Source organism: Etheostoma cragini, chromosome 1 (genome assembly GCF_013103735.1).
Source record: "Etheostoma cragini isolate CJK2018 chromosome 1, CSU_Ecrag_1.0, whole genome shotgun sequence".
NCBI lineage: Eukaryota > Metazoa > Chordata > Actinopteri > Perciformes > Percidae > Etheostoma > Etheostoma cragini.
Window position 1 is genome coordinate 16,987,921 of NC_048407.1, and position 22,346 is coordinate 17,010,266.

A 22,346-nucleotide genomic window follows, 5' to 3' on the forward strand; every position below is an offset into this window, starting at 1 on the left:
AGTGTAGAATGTGCCTTCCCATCATACTCTCTTTGTGAGACTAGCTTAATTTATCTTCTTACCTTAATTACTTTGCTACAAATAGCTGATGCAGAGCAAGTGATAGCTAACTTTGTGTTTGTGCTGCAGAGGTTTGCACTGTCTAGTTATTCAGTTGCAGTGTTTGTTCAGCATTGACCATCTAAGCAGGCAGTACAATAATGGATGCTGTGACTAATGAATATAGACAAACATATAATGTTATTGAGTTGCCAAAGGGTTTACAGTAGCAATATTATATTATATAATACTACTTTATGTAATAATGCTAAGCAGATGAAACATGATATAAACAACTAATTTGCTTTACTATACTATGGAGGAGCTAAATATTTGAACCCTCACAATGTTGCACAATCCATGAATAGGTCTGCAATTCATGATTTTGTATATTATTTATATAAAGTTTTATGTTGTATTGATTGATTGTTTGTTCCATAAAGTACTAAGAATAATAAAAAGTGCACGTCCCAATTTCTCAAAAGTCTAAGCTGACATAATAGTTCAATTTCTTATTCTTTCTTTTTTCTTAATTATATATAGTATCAATTTAGAACAAGAGTTATCTCCAGACACTTTACAGATAGAGTAGGTCTAGACCACACTCGTCCAGCCAACAGTTCAAAATCCAAAGAGATTTCGTTTAATATCATAGAAAATAAGAAAACTAGCATTGAGAAACTGAAATAAGGCATATGTGCTAAACAAAGCAAGGCAATTGCAATTAATTATCAAAATAGTTGCTGAATAATTAATGATTAATTGACTGATTCAATTGATCTTGTTACTATACCCCCAAATTTAGCATATGATTACATTTTACAAAGGTAGTCTTCACATTTTAGATGTTGATTCTTTTTTTCTGTTTCTTATGGACTGCCCCTGGAAAATTGACTAAAAAACAAGCAAGAAAGCTAAAAAAACAAAGGTCCCCATTCTTGAACTTTTCCCTTGTCTTGAAGAATCCATAGTACAAAGTGCTTGCTGACATTATGTCTGTGGACAAAAATAAACTGATGATTAGGCCAGTCGATACCAGGCGACCAATGCCAATGCCTGTTCTTGATGGACTTTCAAATTAATCCAACACTTGTTATCTGAACAAGCACGCCTCATCAGTGTTTTAGTTTTGAATTAGAAAGTTATTTTTGAAAAAAAGTGTATAGTGCTAAACTCAGTCGAGTCCAGCTAGAATATTTGACGAGTCCAATGGCCGAGTCCAAGACAAGTCTGAGTCCAAATACCAACGAGTCCAGATTCAAGTACTACAGGCCTGGGACATTTCTTATCTTTACAAAGGTAGTTTTAACAGAACTGTTGTGTTGGATTGCATTATAATGTACAGGGATTCTTATTTTTTGGTTTACTCTACATATTGTTGCCTTTCAATAACTTCCTCGGTAAACAGAGGCGTATGTTCAGCATTATTGTAAGTGGTAAGTGTTGTAGCATTGCTGCTCCCTACACTTTCTACAGGGAGCCTTAATAGCAGCCATCAATCTGACTATATTTAACTTAGTGCACACAAGCTCAACAGTATTGATCAACACAACAGACTAAGGACAATCACACCACAGGAAGGCCTTAAGCAAACAAGCATGCAACACAAGCAGAAAAGGCTATTAAATTCCAGTCAAAACAATTTTGTAATGTGAAAAGGGGCAAAGTAAGACAATTGGTCATGTTCAGCTGTGAGTTAAATAAAATCAAATAGGAGGAAATCACAGGAGACAAGGCTGGAAAATCATGAAAAGAAAAACTAGGTTTGTATTTGAAGTGGACAGCATATATGTGTTTTCTGGTCGACATTTAGCTGATCCGTGTGTTCTGATATGCCCAAAAGGCTCTTATATTGGCGTTTGAGTCTTTGATTCATGCTGTGCCGTCACATTCTTCTCAACGCCCTCTCTCCACATTTGAAACAAGGGCACACCATTCAATATTGATTATTTAAAAAACTCATACAGGTATTCATTCAGGTAGTTTTTAGTCACACTATGGTTGTGTGGCTCTGTGGTTGGCAATGTGAGTCTCATATCCACATGTGTTGGTCCACAACACTGGTCCAGACTGAAATATGTATTTGAAATATTTGAACAAATATTGGTTGGATAAAAATGAAATTTTGTACAGGCATCCGTGTTTACCAGAGGATGAATCCTAATAACTTTGGTGATCCCACAACTTTTCCTCTAGCGCCACCATGAGTTTTTCATTTCAGTTTTTGAGTAAACTATCCTAAAGAATAATTCCTCCCTCCATTGTTGCATTAAAATGGACAATCCATGCTACAACATGTAAAGTTAAAGTGTGCACTGGCCAACCACCTGTTCCTGTTGAGTAAAGACTGATCATATGCCAGACACAACAGAAAAACATAAGGTATGACAGAAAATGTATTTCTTATCATAAAGTAATACAAAGTGTTAAATGAAAAGCTAACTGCTACAAAAAAAAACAATAAAGCATGCTTGTAGGTTCCTGCTAAGACATATTACAGGTATTTTGGCTGGAGAGCTTCTATTATAAATAATCAGTTGGTCTGGTTCCTGGGCTTTACTTACCTCATCCATTTATCTGCCAGCTGAGGGCAAATGTCAGATATGCAGCTCAATTGATGCTTTGACTCATGCATGTACGGACATGGGAAGGTGTTGAATTGCCAAAACATTAAAAGGAGGTGGGTGAATGTCAGAGGAAGACAGAGTACAGCCCACGCCTGTGCAGCCTTCCTTTCGCAGGTGATAAGCATCACGCACCACAAACCAGCAGATTGATAACAAGGAGTGCCCAGGCTTGGGCGCAGGGTGGGGGGAGGCCCAGTGGGGTAGGGAGATAATAAAATATCACATCTGCATTAAAATGCCATCTCTAGGGTCCAAGCAATGGGACCTGCTATTTTAGGGATGCCTATTTAAAGGCTGTTGAAGTGTGGGCACTCCACGCTGGAATAGCAATGTACACAATCTCCATTATTTATGGGCCTCATCTCTATTTTGCTGGTTTACCGAAGTGGGGGTGGATTGGGTACGGCAGTCATTGCTGCCATTGCTTGAACAACATGTGCTTAATGATGTCACAGGCCTGAGAGGGCTCATGGGGGTGTGGGGAGGGGTGCAATAAAGAGCAGTTGAAATGTACGGTATAGCAAGGGGTGGCCTAGGGGCAAGGGAAGATGTGAGGGAGGGAGATGCCATTTATACATGAGGTTCACTGAAGCTTAACGCCATAGCTGCAGGTTTGAATGGTGCTGTAGGATGCATGTACGTCTACTGGCATCATTACTTTTGTCATATCAATGAATCATCCCAAGCCCTGGAAAAAAACCATGGAAATTTCTCATCAGATTGGCTGTTTTGGTCCCTGTTGTTACAGAATACCGCACAGTGTGGGCTTTTAATCAACTTGTTAATTATTCTCTGTTGAGTGTGTGTGTGTGTGTGTGTGTGTGTGTGTGTGTGTGTGTGTGTGTGTGTGTGTGTATAATTACCAGTATTGTGGAATTAAAGGATGGGGAAATAATAACATATTGACTGCCCTTTTAGCTCGTCATTGGCCCTCAAACCCAATAATCAGTACATCAGCTTTTGGTGGAGACATATTTAATCTTTTGTGTCTTTTCGTTTTCAGCATGTAAAATGTTGATGTTAATTTCTGCCTGTTTCTGGCTCCCTATTGGAACTATTTGGTTGTAAATTGTAAAACACACATTTACAGTTCAACTACCTATCTAATTCACCACACATTTCCTGTCTGTGACCTTCCCTCATATTGCTCTCTCACTCACTCTCCTTTCAGTGGTTGTCGCAGATGAACCGTCAGACATATGTTCAAGGAGCAATTTCCTCCTTGTGCACCTGTCTGTGGTTTTCTTTTTAGTATTCACCCCAACTATTCTCTCCCGTATTGCAGTAATTAGACCTGCTCCATTTAAGCCAACAGTATCATGCTGGTTGTGGACAGTCTTTAATCATGTGTGAGTGTCTGTCAACACATAGCAAAGGAAAGGAAAAGTGAAAAACAATAGAGGAACATGTCTGTTGGGGCTGGGAACTGTGCAAGTGTGGGTGCCTCATGTTTTTCTGTTTTTTCCAGCAGCATCGAGGGGGGATCGATGCAGTTGTTTGTTTCTGTTGAAGCAGCTCTTTGCATTTGCTTATATGTATGTGTTGTAGCTGAGCTATACAACTTTAGATTGACTCTGCAATCTCTCATACAATACAAGGCACATGCATAATGCAGATTGCGTAGGGCTGTTTTCCTTCACACCCAGCACAGACTATGAACAAGATTCTCTGGCTCTGTATGTGTTTATCCGCATATGTAACCCTAATGTGATTTCTCCAATTGTGTCTGATTCCACGAGTGTGTGGCTAGTCACAGGGACGTGGGCCTCCTAGAGAATACATGTTTTATGCACGAGGGCCAAGGGTGGGGCCCGTTAGCAGGGGGTTGAGTCTTTGGACGCACAGAACTGCCAGATCAGCGAAAACCATGACTACTTGGCAGAGATGCACAACAAAGCTCCTATAGGCAATGGTCCTCCTTTTTTAACTCCTTTTGTTCCTCAGCATTCAAGAGCAATATTGTTCCTCTTTCTATGTCCCCAGTGCTCCCAGTACACATGGACAGTTCAAACAGCAGTGTGCGTTCATGTGTGTCTGTATCTTACAGTAATTTGACAATGGGTTCCTAGACAGCGACCATCCAGTCACTCTAAGCAGCTGGTTTTCTGTGTTGTTTTCTGAAGGATTCCTAGCTGTTTCACTACTCAATCAGCGCAGATCCTTATTTTTTAATGAATTGTTTATTTTTTCCGTTGCATTTGGGTTTGGTGAATGGAGCCAGGGAGAGGGATATTGTGTTATGTGAATATATATTTGTGTGTATGTGTGTGTTTGGTAGGGGGGGGGCTACATTTGCTTGCATTAAAAGTGCTATACACAAAGTCTGATACTCCTAACCTTTGTGCAGTGACGGTGCCTTCAGGGCATTCATTTAATGCTACACTCCAGCATCTGCCCCAAGCTCCGTATTACAGCAGGCCAAGGCAGAAAGTGTTGCTGATAGCTTTTGTCAACTCTCATTCCCGAAATAAAGTGTGAACCAATGAAAATATCCTACTGGGCCAAAATTCTTTCTTGTGAATTAAACAATAATTTGATACTTCTGACAAGTTTTCAAAGGTTCAGTGTTTAGCAACTTTAGTAAATGGAAGTGACAGAGAAGAATATTCTAGGACTCACAGTCCCCTGTGGTACATGGAAACTAATGAACTAATCTAAAGAACATGGTAAAGAGCTAAATATGTGCTATAATAGAAGTTTGGGGATACTTTTGCTGAAGTTCTCTGTGACTTTAAAGCCATTTATGCTTCACAGTGAGGTTGGCAGTAATGTTTTATGGCTAGAAGGTTGTGGGTCCCATGTGGAAAAATTGCAGTTAGACCCCTGAGAGAGGCACTTGGGCTGAATTACCCAAGCAAGATATATAGCTGTTTAAGCAAGGCCTTGTAGTAGAGAGGCAAAAGAAAAAATACGAGCCCCAGAAAACTGTCAAGCTAAGTAACTTCTGAGAAATTTTGGTCCGTATTTATATTGGTACAAAACAATGCAAACAGTAAAAATGAGTTCTCTTCTCAAAGAGAACTCAAGCGTTGAAAGTATGAGCTGTCACTAGCATGTTTAAATTTTCATCAGAGCTTCGCACATCCATTCAGAGATCTAAGTTCAAGTTGTGTTGGAGAATGCTACGCTTCTCATTAGTTCTGAAATGGAATAATCCCAGCACTAGACCACTGGTGCAGCCACATTGCTCTAAAGTACTGCCCCTCTTAATAAAGTATCTTTCTCTCTCTCTCTCTCTCTCTCTTTCTCTCTCTCTTTCTCTCTCCCTCTCTTAGGCCATTGACAAGAATGTTTTATTTAAATTTAAAACCTTTTAAACTGTATCATGTCTCTATATCAACGCTTTTCAATATGAATGGCTTGTCAGTAGAAAAGATTCAATGCAGAAACAGGAGATAAGCCTTTAAATATACCAAACTTACTATCTACAGTGAAAAATAAAGACAAGAGGAAACAAATGGCGAAACAAATAACAGTGTAATAACAAAAGGACAAACATGGAAGAGCCAAGCATGTCATTGGCATAAATAAGACTCCTGCGTAGTGCTGCCTACTTCCTTCATAATGAATTAATGCAGGCCACAGTTTGGGAAGAGCAGGAGGTTATGAAATAGTAAGGGGTCCGTGCCTGTTGGTATGCTAACAGTGTTTAGATAAGTCCTCCCGTGTCCAAGTTAATTAAGGTTGACATTTAATGAGTACACTTGTGTTGAAGAAGGTGGGAGAATGGTGGAAGAAGGGGGACTGTCTAATTGAGTTTGTCGCTCGCTCCACCTTCGATGCTGCTTTTGTTCTACCGGCAATGGAAATGTGAAGTGCACTGAATGAGGCTCCCTGTATTGATGCTGGTTTTGCTATATGGTGATGTTTGTATTAGCATGCATTTTTAAAAACATGCCTGGCCTAAATACTAAATGCCAACATATGGCAGGAAATCCATATGTCCCATACTTTCCATATGTATGTAGAGATCACCTTCAGCAACTGATGACTCAGACACAGTGGTACATGTGTCGCATCTTGTCTTGAGGAGAAATGGCTCTTATAACTTCATTGTGACTTTCGTAGAAAAGCTTTTCAGAAAGTTAGGATTAAGGCTTTAAACAACATTCAGATTAAAACTGCATTACTCACATAATCCCTTTGTGAAAAAAAATATGCTATATCATTATATTTGTATGAAACATACTTTCCAGTTGCTTTCTGTTGTCAGTTAACTTTCTTAAATTAGAAACAAAAAGAAACGACAACAACATACATGTGTCAGAAAAATAATCCATTTCCCTTTGTTGATTTGATAGATATGCTGTTAATTTTCTAGAAAACAAAAAGTAATCCCTGTAAACCAGGCTTTTTGCACTGTAGCTATGTTGTGATATTATGACTTAATATCCCCCCTCTCTCTCCCTCTATAGCCATGGCAGACTTCCATGTCCAACCAGAGTCGGTGCATGCTGAGGAGTCCGGTGTAGCTAGATTCCAGTGCCAGATCCATGGTCTGCCAGAGCCTCTCATCAGCTGGGAGAAAGATAGCCGTTTGGTGGACACCAAGGACGAGAGGTTGGACCAATCCACATCACGGCCTGACACTTATTGGAGATGGCAGCACTTTATCAGTCATTTACCAGGTCTTATCTTATTTATCTTTGTCTTGTGGTTTTGTTTCTATCTCGTAGGTACACACTTCTGCCCACAGGTGTTCTGCAGATTACAGGAGTGCGTGAGGAAGACAGTGGGAAGTTCTGCTGTGTCGCCCATAACAGTGCAGGAGTGAAACACAGCACAGAGGCTCTCCTCACTGTTTCAGGTTTTTATATGTTATTCATTTCACATTTACATACCACGAGCAGGCTATCTACCCAGCATAAACCTCCGATTTTCCAAACCTATTGTTTCTCTGCCTGACTCTTGAGATAGCAGCATATTGAGCTAATGCACTCTTGAGAAATCCAATTAAAGGATGCCATCCATCATGCTTGTTCCCATCTTATTCTACCCTCTCCCCTGTTTTCTTTCCCAGGCTCTCAGTCATCTGTTTACAAAGAGCCTATGATAGTGGTCGGTCCAGAAAACCTTACCCTCACTGTTCACCAAACTGCTATCTTGGAGTGTGTTGCTACCGGATACCCTCGGCCTATTGTATCTTGGAGCAGACTAGGTGAGAAAAATGCCTGATCAGATCATAGAAAAGGTCCCGGAAGATTCGTGTTGACGAATGTGTCACTCAGCCAAAGTACAATTTCAGTGTGTGTTCTTGCATGTGAAATCTGAGTCTTTTCTGTCTCTGGCTCCTATGTACTGTGTCCTTCTGTGTTTGCATGTTCTTTGCAGCACAGCTTTGGTTTGTCCTCCATTGTGTAATGAACATTATGTGCACAGAATACATTTGATATAATGGAACATCTTTGTATATACATGAGGCAATATGATTCAACATTAGGCCTTGAGGCTAAACAATATGTTTGACTCTGTTGATAAATGCGTGCTTCATCTCCTCATGAAGTTGAACCTCTTTCGAGGCATCGGAGAGCCTTTGAGTAATTGCTATGAGGAGAAACAGTTACAATTAGTTTCCCCCTCTTGCCATCTGCATTTTTTCTTGAATATCACTCAAAGTCTGTCGTAACCAATTTTTCAACCTGGTATCTGTTTTCTTTACCTATTATCCAATTTGATTTGCTGTTCCGAATGTAAATTGTTGCCCCTCCCAAGCAGTTGAGCATAATCAGATTGAGGCTATTGCCTTACACAATGTCACTAGAATTAAATGTATCTATTAGATTACGGCAGGGAGGCTGGGATAAGCTGCATAATGAATCTGATAGTTTCACATCGGTCACTCCTTAATGCCAGTTTTTTTTTGCTGCTGTTCATTCAACAGCACCACAGCTTGTGCTCTTTCTTTTCTGACACTAAGTTAATTAGTGCCTGACAGAGAGAACCTGATAGAGGGTGTAAGAGAGAAAGAGAGAGAAATATAGTAGAAAAAGCCAAGAAAAAACAAGACCGCCTTTGTTAAGACAAAAGCTCGCTGGACCGAGAAGTAAGTTTGAGATAATTGAAAAATGCAGAAATGGCCATAAAACACATCATTATAACGGACGCAGAGTAAAACCACTTGACAGGCAAGTTGGAGTGATTTATTTCATCTCAATAATTTGCCATGATGAATTACAACTATAATCTTCTTCGTAATCCATCACCACAAGATTACATCTTCCATCTGATTACTTCTAATGGATTTAATGGCTGGTTTGTGAATTGTTGACTTCACCAGGAAAACTGTGAGAGAGGTTAGATCTTCAGACAAGGTCTGGTTAGAAAAATCCAGAATGAACTGTGTGTTTGTTGTGATGATAGCTTTTGTCTGTGTATGTACAAGTAAACATACGTGATTAAAGGTTGTCTCAAAAATCCTATTTTTTTACGTCAGCTTTACACAGATTTTTTTGCATGATTATATTTTCTTTGTCGTTAATACGTCAGATGTAATTTTTTGTTTTGTGGGTAATCCCTTGAATTGTAAATTTGTTTTGTTTTATATTGCTACATTTTGTACAATTTTGACACACACAGTACAAGTTGTTATTTACAGAAAAATGTGATTACATACTGTAATTAAAACTTGCCCTGCCTTAATTATTTGCATTAAAGATATAAAAGCAGACTTAAAAATACACTGACTAGTGACCATAAGGTTTGTATTTCTGCCTGGGTTCCTATCTCTGCATGTGTCCTGCATGGTACCCATCACCCTGCTTCCCTGCCTGGCCTTTTAACACATCAAATCTAGACCATACAGGTTTACAGGCTGTAGATGGAAGTCATAGAAGTCATAGGAATTAAAATGTACCCTTGGCCCCATAGCTAATATCAGTGGCAGACTGGAGTCATTGTTGGGGTAGAGACTGCAGATATGGAGCACAGGAAAGTATGAATTTATCATTTAAAGTAAGCACAGCAAGAGCAGAGATGAGGCGGCAATGGATTGTGCAAGGAGATTGGATATAAGAAGTTGCAATTTTTGGAGTTTATGGTCCCTCAGTGGCTGCTGGAACATGGTGATGGCACAGTGGATATGACACATGCGTTTGGTGTGGGAGACCTGGGTTCGATTCACACTGTGATACATCAACCAATGTGTCCCTGAGCAAGACACTTAACCCTTAGTTTCTGCAGAGGTGTGCAACCTCTGACATATTTAGCATTTGTAAGTCGCTTTAGATAAAAGCATGAGCTAAATGCCATGTGATGTAATGTAACATCTCCTGCGTAACTGCTTAAAAGCAAATGTACTACGAGGCTTTGACAGACATGGCATGAAGAAAGAAAAAAAGTTTCTGTTTAAGTATAAAAACTTTAAATTACTGAACATCCACTAAAGAAACTGCACTTACAATAAAAAAAAACATTGAAAGAAAAACCCGATGATCAATGATTTCTAATGGATGTCACTCTGACAACCTGCTCCCAGTGAAGACAACTAATTACAACATGAATACCGGTCACACAGCAATCACAAACTCGGTGACCTCCCTCTGTTTATTACCCTTGTGTCTGTTGTAGGGCTAAAAACAATAAATTTTTAAACGGTTAATTAAGCAATTATTCTTCATTTAGTCAACTAATATAACTATTCATTTTTTGATTAGCGATATTTCCCCATTGATCAATTATAAACAATGTATACAAACTAATTTCTATAAGGTTCAAATCTCTATTTATTAAAATTGTTCAAATAAAATGTAAAATAAATTTTTACTGCAACCTGAAGCCAGATGCAGGCTATGAATCCAACAAAAAAAAAAGTAACTTTCTGGTGGAATACACAAATAAAAACTTAAATTAAAGTGCAAAAAGAATAACCTATATTTGCTTTTTTTAACAGTAGTAGGTAAACTAATGAATATGCTATTGTTTAACCGCCAATCTTTTCTCCCTTTAATCTTACATTAAAAAGTGCAATTTCAGCAACATATGAACTCAGATGTTTCAAATAAATCCAACAATAAAATAAATTCACATTTCAGGAGGAATCCACACAAAAAAACAGTAAAAATAAAAAAACTGTAAAAAAAAAAGCAATGCAATGTTTTTCTCTCCTTTCTAAGGGAATTATGAGCCCGAACCTGATTTAAAGCCGACAATTTTTTAATACGTGGGTGTATCTGAAAGAATCTGGAGGCAACCATGTTATTTTTAGTTTTCTACGCAAATTATTTGTGTTGAATCGTCCCAGCCATAGTCTGTTGTGCTGGCTGCTTTGTCAGTAGACATTACAATTCTCAGAATCACAGACTTCCCTGTTAAAACCTCTTACCTTAACCTCTGGCAGGGCCAGAAATTGCACTGCCTCTGTCAAACTGTGGCTGTCAACGTGCAATATACATTACTATAGTTTTTTTTGGCTGGCAAGTTAAACCCATTCCGATCTTTATTGTATTACACACACCTTCTCAACTGATATATCTCTCTTTTCCCCGAATAGACGGCCGACCCATCGGTGTGGAGGGAATCCAGGTACTCGGCACAGGGAACCTAATGATCTCAGATGTGGGCGTGCAGCACTCAGGGGTCTATGTGTGTGCTGCTAACAAACCTGGGACTCGTGTTCGTAGGACTGCTCAGGGACGTCTAGTGGTCCAAGGTGAGTTCTGAAAAAAAAGCAGTGTGCTATTTTCAAAAGTTTCGATCAGAGTTGTGGAGGGAAACTGAAAGCACACACATACAGCCCTGGTGAGGTTGTTAGGTAAAGCTTGTGAATTCCAGGGGTGGTCCTTTGTGAAAGCCCCCTAACTATCATGATAACTTGCCCTATTGCTGTTTGTAATCGGGCAAGTAAAGCAAATGTAAAGCCTATAGCTGTACTCTTTTTTTTTTTTGATGGCCATAAGTTGTTTTTAAGAAAAAATCCGATGAAGTCATTATAGGACGTTGATGGCTTCGTGGCAGCAACAAGGCCAACTGTGTGAGGTGTAATCGTATAGAGACTCACAATGTCACAACCAGGCATAGCTGCCTCTCAGGTATACCCTCTATGGCTTTAATTGAGTCCAGTAAATCTTTAAAGGGGCTGTATTCAATATTCAAAACATTATTATAACAGCAACAAATATTTGCTATATAAAAGATATAGTGGAGTAATGGCGTCCTGAGCTGAAAATGAAGTCACACTTCCTCCATGTGTGTGGTAATCAGAGCTCTCTGTTCTTTGCTTTGATAGCCTGTCCGGCTGCGTGGACATGTGAGGGCATGTGGCCGTGTAAAAACGTAGGCATTTCACATATTTGGGATCGGTCTTTTATGGCGCTTACCCATTGCTAATACCTGCTCTACTCGGCTCGGATCGGCTTGACTCGGTCGCGGTGTCCCGTCCTTTTTGCATTGCAGAATTAGTACTGCCTCATATGTGAGGCAATGGTGGCTGGTCGTCATAGCGACTGCGCAGGACACCGCCATGACCTAATGCAACACACACACACAGAATGTTGAAGGTGTGTTGTTTTTGATTATTGGCATGTGACTGTTGTCACAGCCAGAAGACAGATTTAGTGTGAAAAAAAGCTGCTGTGTTTTTTTCTTCTTCCAGTATTTAAGTATATTTTTAAGTACACCCCCTACAATATAAATTGTAGGATGTTTTAATATTGGAACATACAGTATGTTTAAAAATATTGTCAATAAATGCAATAATGTGCAGGCCTTTCTTTAAACTAAATGTGTAGTTCATAGTCTATAACATGCAAAACTGGTATTTGCCTTTAAGTATGCCCTCTAAAAGTGTTTTTTATTTTTTTATTTTTTTATTCTGCTTTGTTCTGTTATATTATTCTCTTTGTCCATTCTTTATTACACGAGTTGTAGCCAGTACCATGAAATTTTTTGGTAGGTTAGAGAAATGCACAGTTTTGACCAATAGGAAAAGGCCAGGTGTGGGTGGCCCCCGGTAATTGAAATCCAGCGGATGTAACTAATTACTCTATGATTTAAAGAAAGTACCTTCTCTGCTAAGAGAACCGTTGCATATGAATACATCATTACCACTAATTGACCATAGCTGGAAGCATGTAGCATGGGATGAAACAGGAGATGATGAAACTATAAACTGCATCACTTTAATTTCATGTAAATTTGTTGCTGCTTTAAAGCACATTAGTCCCAAAGTAGTGCTGTTGTTGATTGTCTTGCTCTCTTCTTTCCACTTTTCTTCTTCTCTGTCTCTCTCTCTCTCTCTCTCTAAAATTTCCCTGCCGTCACATTGATCTGGTGCCTCTTAATCCTTCTATTGACCCTGAATAACAGTATTTATACCAAACAACTATATTGCAGTACATTGCTTCTTTATAATAAATGACAGACTGCATACCCTGTGGGATGTCCTACTTTTTCTCATTTTCGCTCTGTCTTGCCTTTCCTCTCTTTCTTTATGTCAATCTCATTCTTTATTTATGCTTTTTTTTCCTCATCTCTTGTTTTCTGAAACTTTTCTTTGTCATTTCTTTGTCATTTAAAATATTGCTGGATTCTGCTTACATCTTCCAGTTTATTTCTCTTGTACTGATTCATCTGCCACTGCCCTTTTCGTTGCGGAAAAGAGGCCATCTGACTCTCTGTCTTCCTCCTCTTTCAGCTCCAGCAAAGTTTGTTCAAGCTCCGCAGTCCATCGCTCGGCCTGTCGGCACCACCGCCATCTTTACCTGCCAGGCACAGGGCGAGCCTGAGCCCCAGCTCACCTGGCTGAAGAATGGGCAGATTCTGGAGCCTGGGGGACACGTCAAACTCAGGAACAACAACAGGTGGAAAAACACTCTGCTTTCTACTCTTATGTTAATGTGATAATTATATATAGGAATACAAACAGATTTGTCTTGGTTGGGAGTAATAGCCCTGCAGTCTACAAAACTGCCCTTTTTTAAGCATTGTAATTTGTAGTGTTGTAGCAAAGGAGAGGTTTTCTCGGAATCATGTTTTTTGAGACTACAATGCTTACGCCTACCAATTTATTGTTTACATACAGTATATTCTACATGTACAAAGGCAGCAGGATGAATACTTCCTTCTAGGTACTAATAAGTAACTCTTGATATAAATGTATTATCCATTAATAAAATGGACAATAAATTATTTACTTATACTTAAAAGATCTTTATTTATAATTTATAAGCCATCAATTAGAGTAACTTTTGGGCTGCCAGGCTGGGAATTGCTCTTGTGGCTGTTGTTTATCATCCAGCAAGATACCCGTCTTTTTAGCTCTTAAATTAATCGGTAAGACCCTTTAATGGCCCAGTTAATCCGGATCAAAATCCATTTTCTTAAAATCGTATTGCATGTGTAACTCTACACATCAGGGCTTACTTGCTTACTTGTGAAACCAACAAGTATTTATTAATGGATTACCAACACATATAACTGCATTATTACCAATTACAAAAGATAAACAAAACCTGGCAACTCAATGTTTATTAATTAGAAAGGGGTTTAATGCCCCAGTAGTTACCCTACATGTAATTTGCCTCGGTGAATGGTTTTAACTGATCTATAAAGCATTTGTAAACCTTTGATAAAGAAGTTATTGCCTCATAACCCCTTTAGAAAGGGTAACACATCATCAGAAAGTGATTTCTAAAAAACTAAAAAAGAGACATTATGTCGGCCATCACAAAATGCAAACTCAACCCATTAATACAGATTCCCCTCGCAACCATGACGGTGCTCACTGTATCCTCACACAGTTGGACCCAGCTCACATAATTAATATGGATGTTGTATTAATCATTGGTCACTAGTGCCTAAACCATACTCTGCGTTTCTGTTGCTTCTAAAGTGGAGGTTGCTGGAATTAACGTCTGCCAAGACATGAGCCTCAGTTTATTTGTGCCTGTATGTTGGAGGCTTTCTCATGACAGTCCTCAGGAATGTCTTGAGTCCCATTCTCATCACCTCACACTGTAAAGGCTGCATGTTGCAGTGACTGTTTTCTATGGTGGCCGACTGGGGGAAAAGCACTGCAACTTAATGAAATACACTCAAATAAACAAAACACAAGCAAATTAGAAAAAACACCTTCATAAATTTGACAACATATGCGCAGAATTTATAGTCTGGTCCTGCCTGACTCTCGTACATTTCATTTGTACAGTGTCTGGCCATTCTCCATTGAAAAGAGGTAACTTCCTTGAAGGCAGGTACTCTCTGGGAAGTTGGACTATTGGATCCGTCCAGAGCCGCTCTGGATCTGCCCTAACCAATCGCTAACGTTTAGTCGTGACACATGTCATGAGCATGTTCAATAAGAGGGGGAAAAACAAGGCTTATATTTGCCCAAACCACCTCAACTGGCTCCTTTCGAAGCGAAGGCTCTACTCCGAGCTCCTCACGGATGACTGAGCTTCTCACCCTATCTCTTAGGGAGACGCCAGCCACCCTCCTAAGAAAAAAACATTTTGGCCGCTTGTACCCTGGATCTCGTTCTTACGGTCATGACCCAGCTTTCATGACCATAAGTGAGGGTAGGAACGAAAACTGACCGGTAGTTTGAGAGTTTTGCTTTCTGGCCTAGCTCTCTTTGCGTCACAACGGTGCAATAAATTGAATATAATAACACACCCGCTGCACCAATTCTCCGACCAATCTCCCGCTCCATAGTCTCATGAACAAGACCCCAAGATATTTAAACTCCTTCGCTTTGGGTAAGGACGCATTCACTACCTGAAGAAGGCACTCCATCGGTTTCCCGCTGAGAACCATGGCCTCAGATTTAAAGATGCTGATCCTCATCCCAGCCGCTTCACACTCGGCTGTGAACCGATCCAGTGAGTGCTGAAGGTCACAGGCCGATGATGCCATCAGGACCACATCCTCCGTTAAAAGCATCGATGAGATCCCCAGCCCACCAACAGCAACCCCTCCCCACCCCGACTACGCCTCTATATCCTGTCTATAAATACTACAAACAGGATTGGTGACAACGGGCAGCCCTGGCGGAGGCCAATCCTCACCTGAAACGAGTCCGACTTACTGCCGAGAACCCGGACACAGCTCTCGCTTTGGTCATACAGAGATTGGATGGCCCTGAGAAGGGACCCCCTCACCCCATACTCCCACAGCACCTCCCACAGTATCTCCCGGGGGACCTGGCCATACGCCTTTTTCAGATTCACAAAACAAATGTAGACCGGTTGGGCATACTCCCAGGCTTTCTCCAGGATCCTTGCAAGAGTGAAGATCTGATCCGTTATTCCACGACCAGGACGGAATCTGCATTATTCCTCCTCAACCTGAGGTTTGACTATCAGCCAAACCCTCCTTTCCAGCACCTTGGAGTAGACTTTACCAGTGAGGCTGAGAAGTGTGATACCCCTGTAATTGCACACACCCTGTAGTCTCCCTTTTTTGTAAAGGATCAAACATACTGGATGTGTCCAGCCTGTTGCTAGTACTGCTGGGTGTGTGCAAACTGCCATACTCTTGCTATCCATAATATGTGCTTTTGAGTAAGTAATGTTATGCATTAATTACTGCACGTTAAGACCCTGGAAGCCAACCATCAAATTATGTTCTTATAATGCATATATGAACTGAATTTATTGAATTTGCACACACAGAAAAAATCAATACCTGCACTCTGCAGCAGTGAGTGAAGGGAGCAGACACCTCCATCGGTCACACACACTCCTCCACTCCTACCTGCCTCCACCAGTCTACATTAGTCAAGAGAGATGACCGAGGGACTAACAGAAGAGGAAAGAGGAAAGGGAAGAAATAAATGAGAGGCCGGACGTAGACGTAGAAAAAAAGGAGAAAAATGAATGTGTTGCCAAAAGAGAAATGATGAGTCGCAGGAAGAGTAAATGGGAGAGAGAGAGAGCAAGATAGAGCGGTTTTTCAGAGCATCAGAGCAACCAGGAAATGCAGTTAGCCATTTAGAGAACAGAGAACCTCCTGAACCAAGATAAAACCAAAGTAATATAATGCAAATGATATTCCACAGCTTCGAGCAGCAAAGCAATTCTGTTCTTATAAATACATACTGGGATACTCAGATTCAGGGAGCTTGTATATACTGTGAGTGCAGCATACCTAGAAATATATTTTAATTAGTGTTTGTGGTAGGCATGACTGTGTGGTTGTTCATGTAAAAACATACACACTGAGGTTTCTGTCCTCAGCCATCTCTTAAGATGCTGACCTTCAAAAGCAAATCGGACAAGGGAAGCAAGATGAATCGATTGTACATTTCATTCACAAACATGCATGCACACACATTAAACAAAAAGCAAGCGAGTCCCATATGTGCACACAAATTGCACTGCTGTGCATGCCATCATTCATTTTGTAGCCTCGCATAACCCAAACATGAAAATTCACAAACGTGCCTTTACTCCTCGTCCGTACTCACACTTTACACACAAAACACATACAAAGAAGACACAGCTAGGTGAAAAAGCTGCATAAGATGCAGTGATGTCGGAAAAGATAGATTAGCTGTTTCTGTAAACCCCGATGCTTCGATTGAAGCTGTGTTTCAACAGACCTTCATATATACAGCTGCACACACTCTCAGACGTAAACACACACACATTATTAGTACCCCATTCATTATTGGCCCTTACTGACCAGGCTCCTGTAAAACACGCTATTATGGCTATTGCAAGCCTCTGTGCGAGCTGTTGCTAATTATGGACTTGCCTCACTCCTAAGTCTCTAAAGCTGACACGTGTAATCATCCAACACGTACAAGCTGTGATCTGACATCAGACAGTGTAATAATCGTTAGGGTTGAAATCCAACCGGTGTTGTTTAAAAAGTGATTTTGTAACCGATGATGATGGAAATACACGATGTGAAATACATGACGTGAATACATATCTTTGGTTGAATGAACATTTGAGAAACAGATGCTAAGAATATTTTTCTAATGTAGCTTTTTCTGTCTACAAAAATAGATCCGTTTTACATTGGTGTAGAGAGAGTAGTTTATGTTCTATAGAAAAAAACGTCAAGTGTGTGTAAGTGCCATGAGGTGTTTTATAACTAATGGCCAACATATGAGGGAACAGGCTACCGCACAAACCTGGACATTTCGTTGCAGAATCTTTTCAAAGAGTTTTCTTCTCTTTACTTTTTTCTTCTCTTTCTTTTACCCAGATTTGCCTTTCTTGTTTGCTGCCCCTCTCTGTGCCCCACATCCCCTTTCCTGCCCCCATTACAGAGAGCCTGGGCATTGGCCTTGAACTCTAACCCTGCCTGTAATCACTCATATCCCTGGGCCCTTCCCTCCTCTCAGGCCACAGACGGCCCGATCGCTCCTCCCCTCTTCCTTCCCCACCTCTTCCTCCTGTTCTCTCTTTGTCCCCGTTTTCCCCCCTTTCTCTCTTGCTGGATCCAGAATAGCCATGCTGTCTTTTGATGGGGTACTGCTCAGAGACAACGGAGGGTAAACACAGCCAAACAACAGGTCCCAGGCCCCACTGTCAGCCACTCCCCTGACCCACGGCATTTTCTGTCAATCTGTAAATGACCTTCAACTGATGAGTAAATGATGGTGTCAATCTGCCAGGATAGGACAGCTTGGCTTTGGACTTCATGTAAGACAGGCCAACAGCCCAAAGTCTGTCCATATACCTCCCAAATCTCTTCTTCTCTCTCACTCAGACTTTCCATCCTACTTTATTTCCTCACACATTGTATCGATCGTTGTCGGCCTTGCTCTCCTTACATATTAATGTAGATCAATGAAATCTAAAACTTGTGTCCAAACAATCTTATTGAAATAAATCTTTAAAAAGAAATAATATTAAACGAGATGTCCACTAAACTTTCTGTAATTTTGTACGCTTCTTAACTGAGATCCTTGTTAAGAAACAATCCAATCTAGATTGTTTTGTGGTTCATATCCGATCAAAATCTGGGCTGACCTCTGTTAGTTGACTCTGAAAGCAGGTAGAGATCTCGGAGCACAAAGGGACACAAAGTAGAGTTTAGTTCACAGTGTTCTAAAGGTTTAATAAGACAAAAGGAATACTTACGTTAAAGGGTGCACAATGTCACAATTGGACTCTATATGAGTTTTTAGGCTCAAAAATTGATTCAAAATCGATTTTTGATTCAAAAAAGTTTCTCAATTCATCGTATACACGGTATTACAAAACTTGAAAAAAAAGAATATGAATCTGTAGAGTTTGAATTGCGACAAGAATGTGAATCAATTTTATTTGCACACAACTAATACATTTTCCAACAGTTTCTCGATTCAATTTGTTGACGTGAGAGTAGATAGATAAGAAAGAGGCACCAAAGGAAGGAGGATTGGCTCAAGGTAGGTTCACACAGATAAATCTTCAGGAAGAAAAAAACGTATGATACCAGATTGAAGAGGCTTTGTTTACAGTTTTCACAAAATGGTATCTAACTTACGCACAACAATTTAAAGACTCGTCCAGGAAAATAACTTTATAAGTACAGTATTCTAATTTTCAGAGTTCTTAATTTATTTCAATAAATAGATATAGGATTACTTGACTAAACCAAAATTGTTTTTCCTGAATACATGTGTTTGTTTTTCTTGGTCTTTGACTAATTCACACAATTGTGATTCAACCTAGAACAAAATACTTTAAACATCCGGCATCCATCAGGTCTTTCCTGTAAAAATGTGGTTTACATTTTCACCTTCAGCAGCAGTAGAAAAGAGTAACACCTACTTCAACAGAGACTAAATTTTGGCAAAACCACTTAAATTGATGCAATCATTATGTGCTATGATTATTAGCTAAAAGAATATGTTTACAAGCTAATTTAGAAGAATTAATTACTTTCTCTCTTAGTCTTTTCACATATTTTGATACTCTGAAATGTTTGAACCACTAAAGCTTTCATCCTGGAAGTTGGAAAGGAAGTTTTGATAGCAGGTGTGGAATTTCATATGCTACACGCCAGCAGGATCAGTCTGTGCTGTGTATGTGGCTAGACATGTGGTTGGATGCTATACCTTTTGAAACAAGCAGTGTCTTGTGAAACTTCCCTGCATTCCCCTCACACACTCAGGAAGCCCATCCAGGCCCGGTGGCATCAGGGTATTGCGTCCCTGGGGGCCTCTTTGCATCTGTGGCGTCTGGTCAGGGCTTGCTGTCTGCAAACACTCCATCCATCGCTGATATGAAAGGCTGTCAAAAATGTGATGGTTGAGTAGCAAGCTCAGGGCTGGCGACTGCTGCCACCTCTAGGGTCAGAGGTGAGATTGGCTCCGAAAGGGTGAAATACAGAGGGCCTCTTTGACCTGATAATTATACAGATTGAATCCACCTGGCAGACCTGAGCGAATATACTCTTCCTCCTCGCATACTATGCTGACCCAGATTAGAGACGTACAGTAATTGTATCCAAGCACATCAATTTTGAAAAGGAAATGGAATGATTTACTTCTCCATCCTGCCATCTGACCCAAAAGAGCACTCACTCGTCATAACAAATGCATCTTCAAACCACGCTGAGGCTGGTATGACTTGCCGAGAGCTGAAATACCACTTTCCTCAAGTCCCATTTCACAGGTCTAGAAGGTGACCAGTGACAGACCACGTAAACCACACACAACTGACATGTTGCTCTTCAAATGAATGGCATGCTTTTCCTCATGGGATTGAACTTGCATTTCATAATAATTTTTACTTGATTTAATAGACAGAAGCTCCAACCTGTCCGTCAAAGAAAGATGACAAGCTGTCCGACTAGTTCTGACAAGCTGCAATTGACAGAGCGGAAAGCTATAGGATACCTTGAAATTCCTGTGGCATTCAATTCTACTGTTGTTACTTATAGCACAGCATGAGGACCACAAGACAAAGGGTTTTCTTCACCTTATTTGAAAAACTAGTACATTGCCCGTTCAATGTTTGGAACAGTGAACGGGCAATGGGAACTGTTTGGAACAGGCTGATTGATTGCCCTTTGGTTGCTTGTAGTTTTCTCCAGGATCATTGTACCCCAAAATAACTTACAGAACCTCAAAGCACTTAATGTAATGCAACCATAACAAACATGGCCTAGCATAACATGCACACTATTCACAATTAAAATGTGGAGTAATCCCGGACATTTTCCTAATGGACTCATAGCAGTGCGCCATGCGCTACCCATCCAACCCGTTATGGCAAGGCAAGGCAGCTTTATTTGCATAGCACCTTTCAGCAACAGGGCAATTCATAAGGCTTTACGTAAAGAGCAGATGTCTCCGTTAATTACCCACCAGAACCAGACCAAATACAGAGACGAAGTCAGCCTGCAATGTGAGTGTGTGTGGGGGGGGGGGGTTTCTCGTCTCATTGTTATTATCGTTGACAAATTTGTTTCTTGGCTCAACAGCATTTAGTGGCTTTATTTCAGCTACTTCAACAAACATGTCAATGTTAACACAGTCACAGTCCAACAGAATGGAAGGGCGAAAACAACATTGTAGTTTAAAATTATTCTAGTAATGCATGTATCCTCACTTCATGTTCAGATAGGCGTATTGTTTGCGTGTTTAAATGGTATTAATGTGATAAGTCATTAGTGGTTACTCCACGGTTTGGTTTTGTCCTCCACCATTTGCCAGGGTTATTTTGAGCATGAAGGCCTTAATTTCCGGCATTCTGATGCCATTTTATGCACCAATTTAGGGTGGGAATACCTGTATTTATCCTATGAAAAAGAGAACACATATGACATTCAAAATATATCAAAAATATAATGGAATATGAAGCATAAAGGTGGCTTTCACATCGGGGACTTAACCCTGGATTACAAAAGCCCCCGCTGCTATACACAACAGCAAGCTGTGTGTGACGCATGCAGAACAAAATGGACCAAGCTACAACTCAAGTGCTTCCATTATCCCAAGGTATTCATTATTTGCGTGTTCTCGCATATATTATACCTTTAAATACAGCAGGAATGCAAGAAGAGATGTTTTGCACCACAGGGCATCATTTCCATAGAGTTAAATGTTTTATTTTTCCTTTGCTTGGGACAAATGAGAGGAGTGGATGATGTGTTCTCATCTAATAACTACTACTCAACATGCACACATACACACACACACAAACAAGGCTTTTTATTTTTGCTATAACAGAAGACAGGCCAGGTGGGAGGAATGAATAAGAGGAAGCCGAGAAACAGAAGACAGACAAAAAGAAGAGTGGCAGAGGTACAAGTGAGGAACGAAGGTTAGAAGAAAGAGAATTTACAGTGAAGCCACTGAGTGTGGGAGGTTGTGTGTCTATTTCTATATAGAGGTATGAGTGATAAGGTGAGTAACTTGTGTGGGGATGGATAGATGAAAGGATTAACTGATGCAGGCAAATAACATTTTTGATATACTGAAATAGAGTTATCTACTCCAACGGGCGTTCCACTAGAAAACGAATCAGTTTGAAAGTACGCGGTCTGCATAAGTGAGGATCTTCTGTACTGTACACATACTGCTGTGGTCTCTTGTGTGGCTCTTTCTTTAACTCACTTAAACACACAAAGCTGTACACAGTACCTTGTGCTTTTGATATACTGTCACATTCTTCTTCTTTGTTGTATACAGTCTTTATCTGATGTGTGATGTAATCATGCTTGTAATTTATTCATTTATTTCTGGGAGACTAGTTACAAATTACTTTGCCATGGATAAACCTAAACAATAAAATGTGA

General features: G+C 40.1%; 1 protein-coding gene across 1 annotated transcript in view; it reads left to right on the top strand.

Annotated features, from left to right (window-relative positions):
• Positions 1–22,346, top strand: part of igdcc3 (immunoglobulin superfamily, DCC subclass, member 3) — a 63,561-nt gene that overhangs the window by 30,197 nt on the left and 11,018 nt on the right. Inside the window, exons 3-7 of the mRNA XM_034874340.1 lie at positions 7,082–7,226; positions 7,343–7,473; positions 7,687–7,824; positions 11,155–11,313; positions 13,297–13,462. Of these exons, the coding sequence (XP_034730231.1) occupies positions 7,082–7,226; positions 7,343–7,473; positions 7,687–7,824; positions 11,155–11,313; positions 13,297–13,462 (739 nt within the window). The remainder of the gene's footprint in view (positions 1–7,081; positions 7,227–7,342; positions 7,474–7,686; positions 7,825–11,154; positions 11,314–13,296; positions 13,463–22,346) is intronic.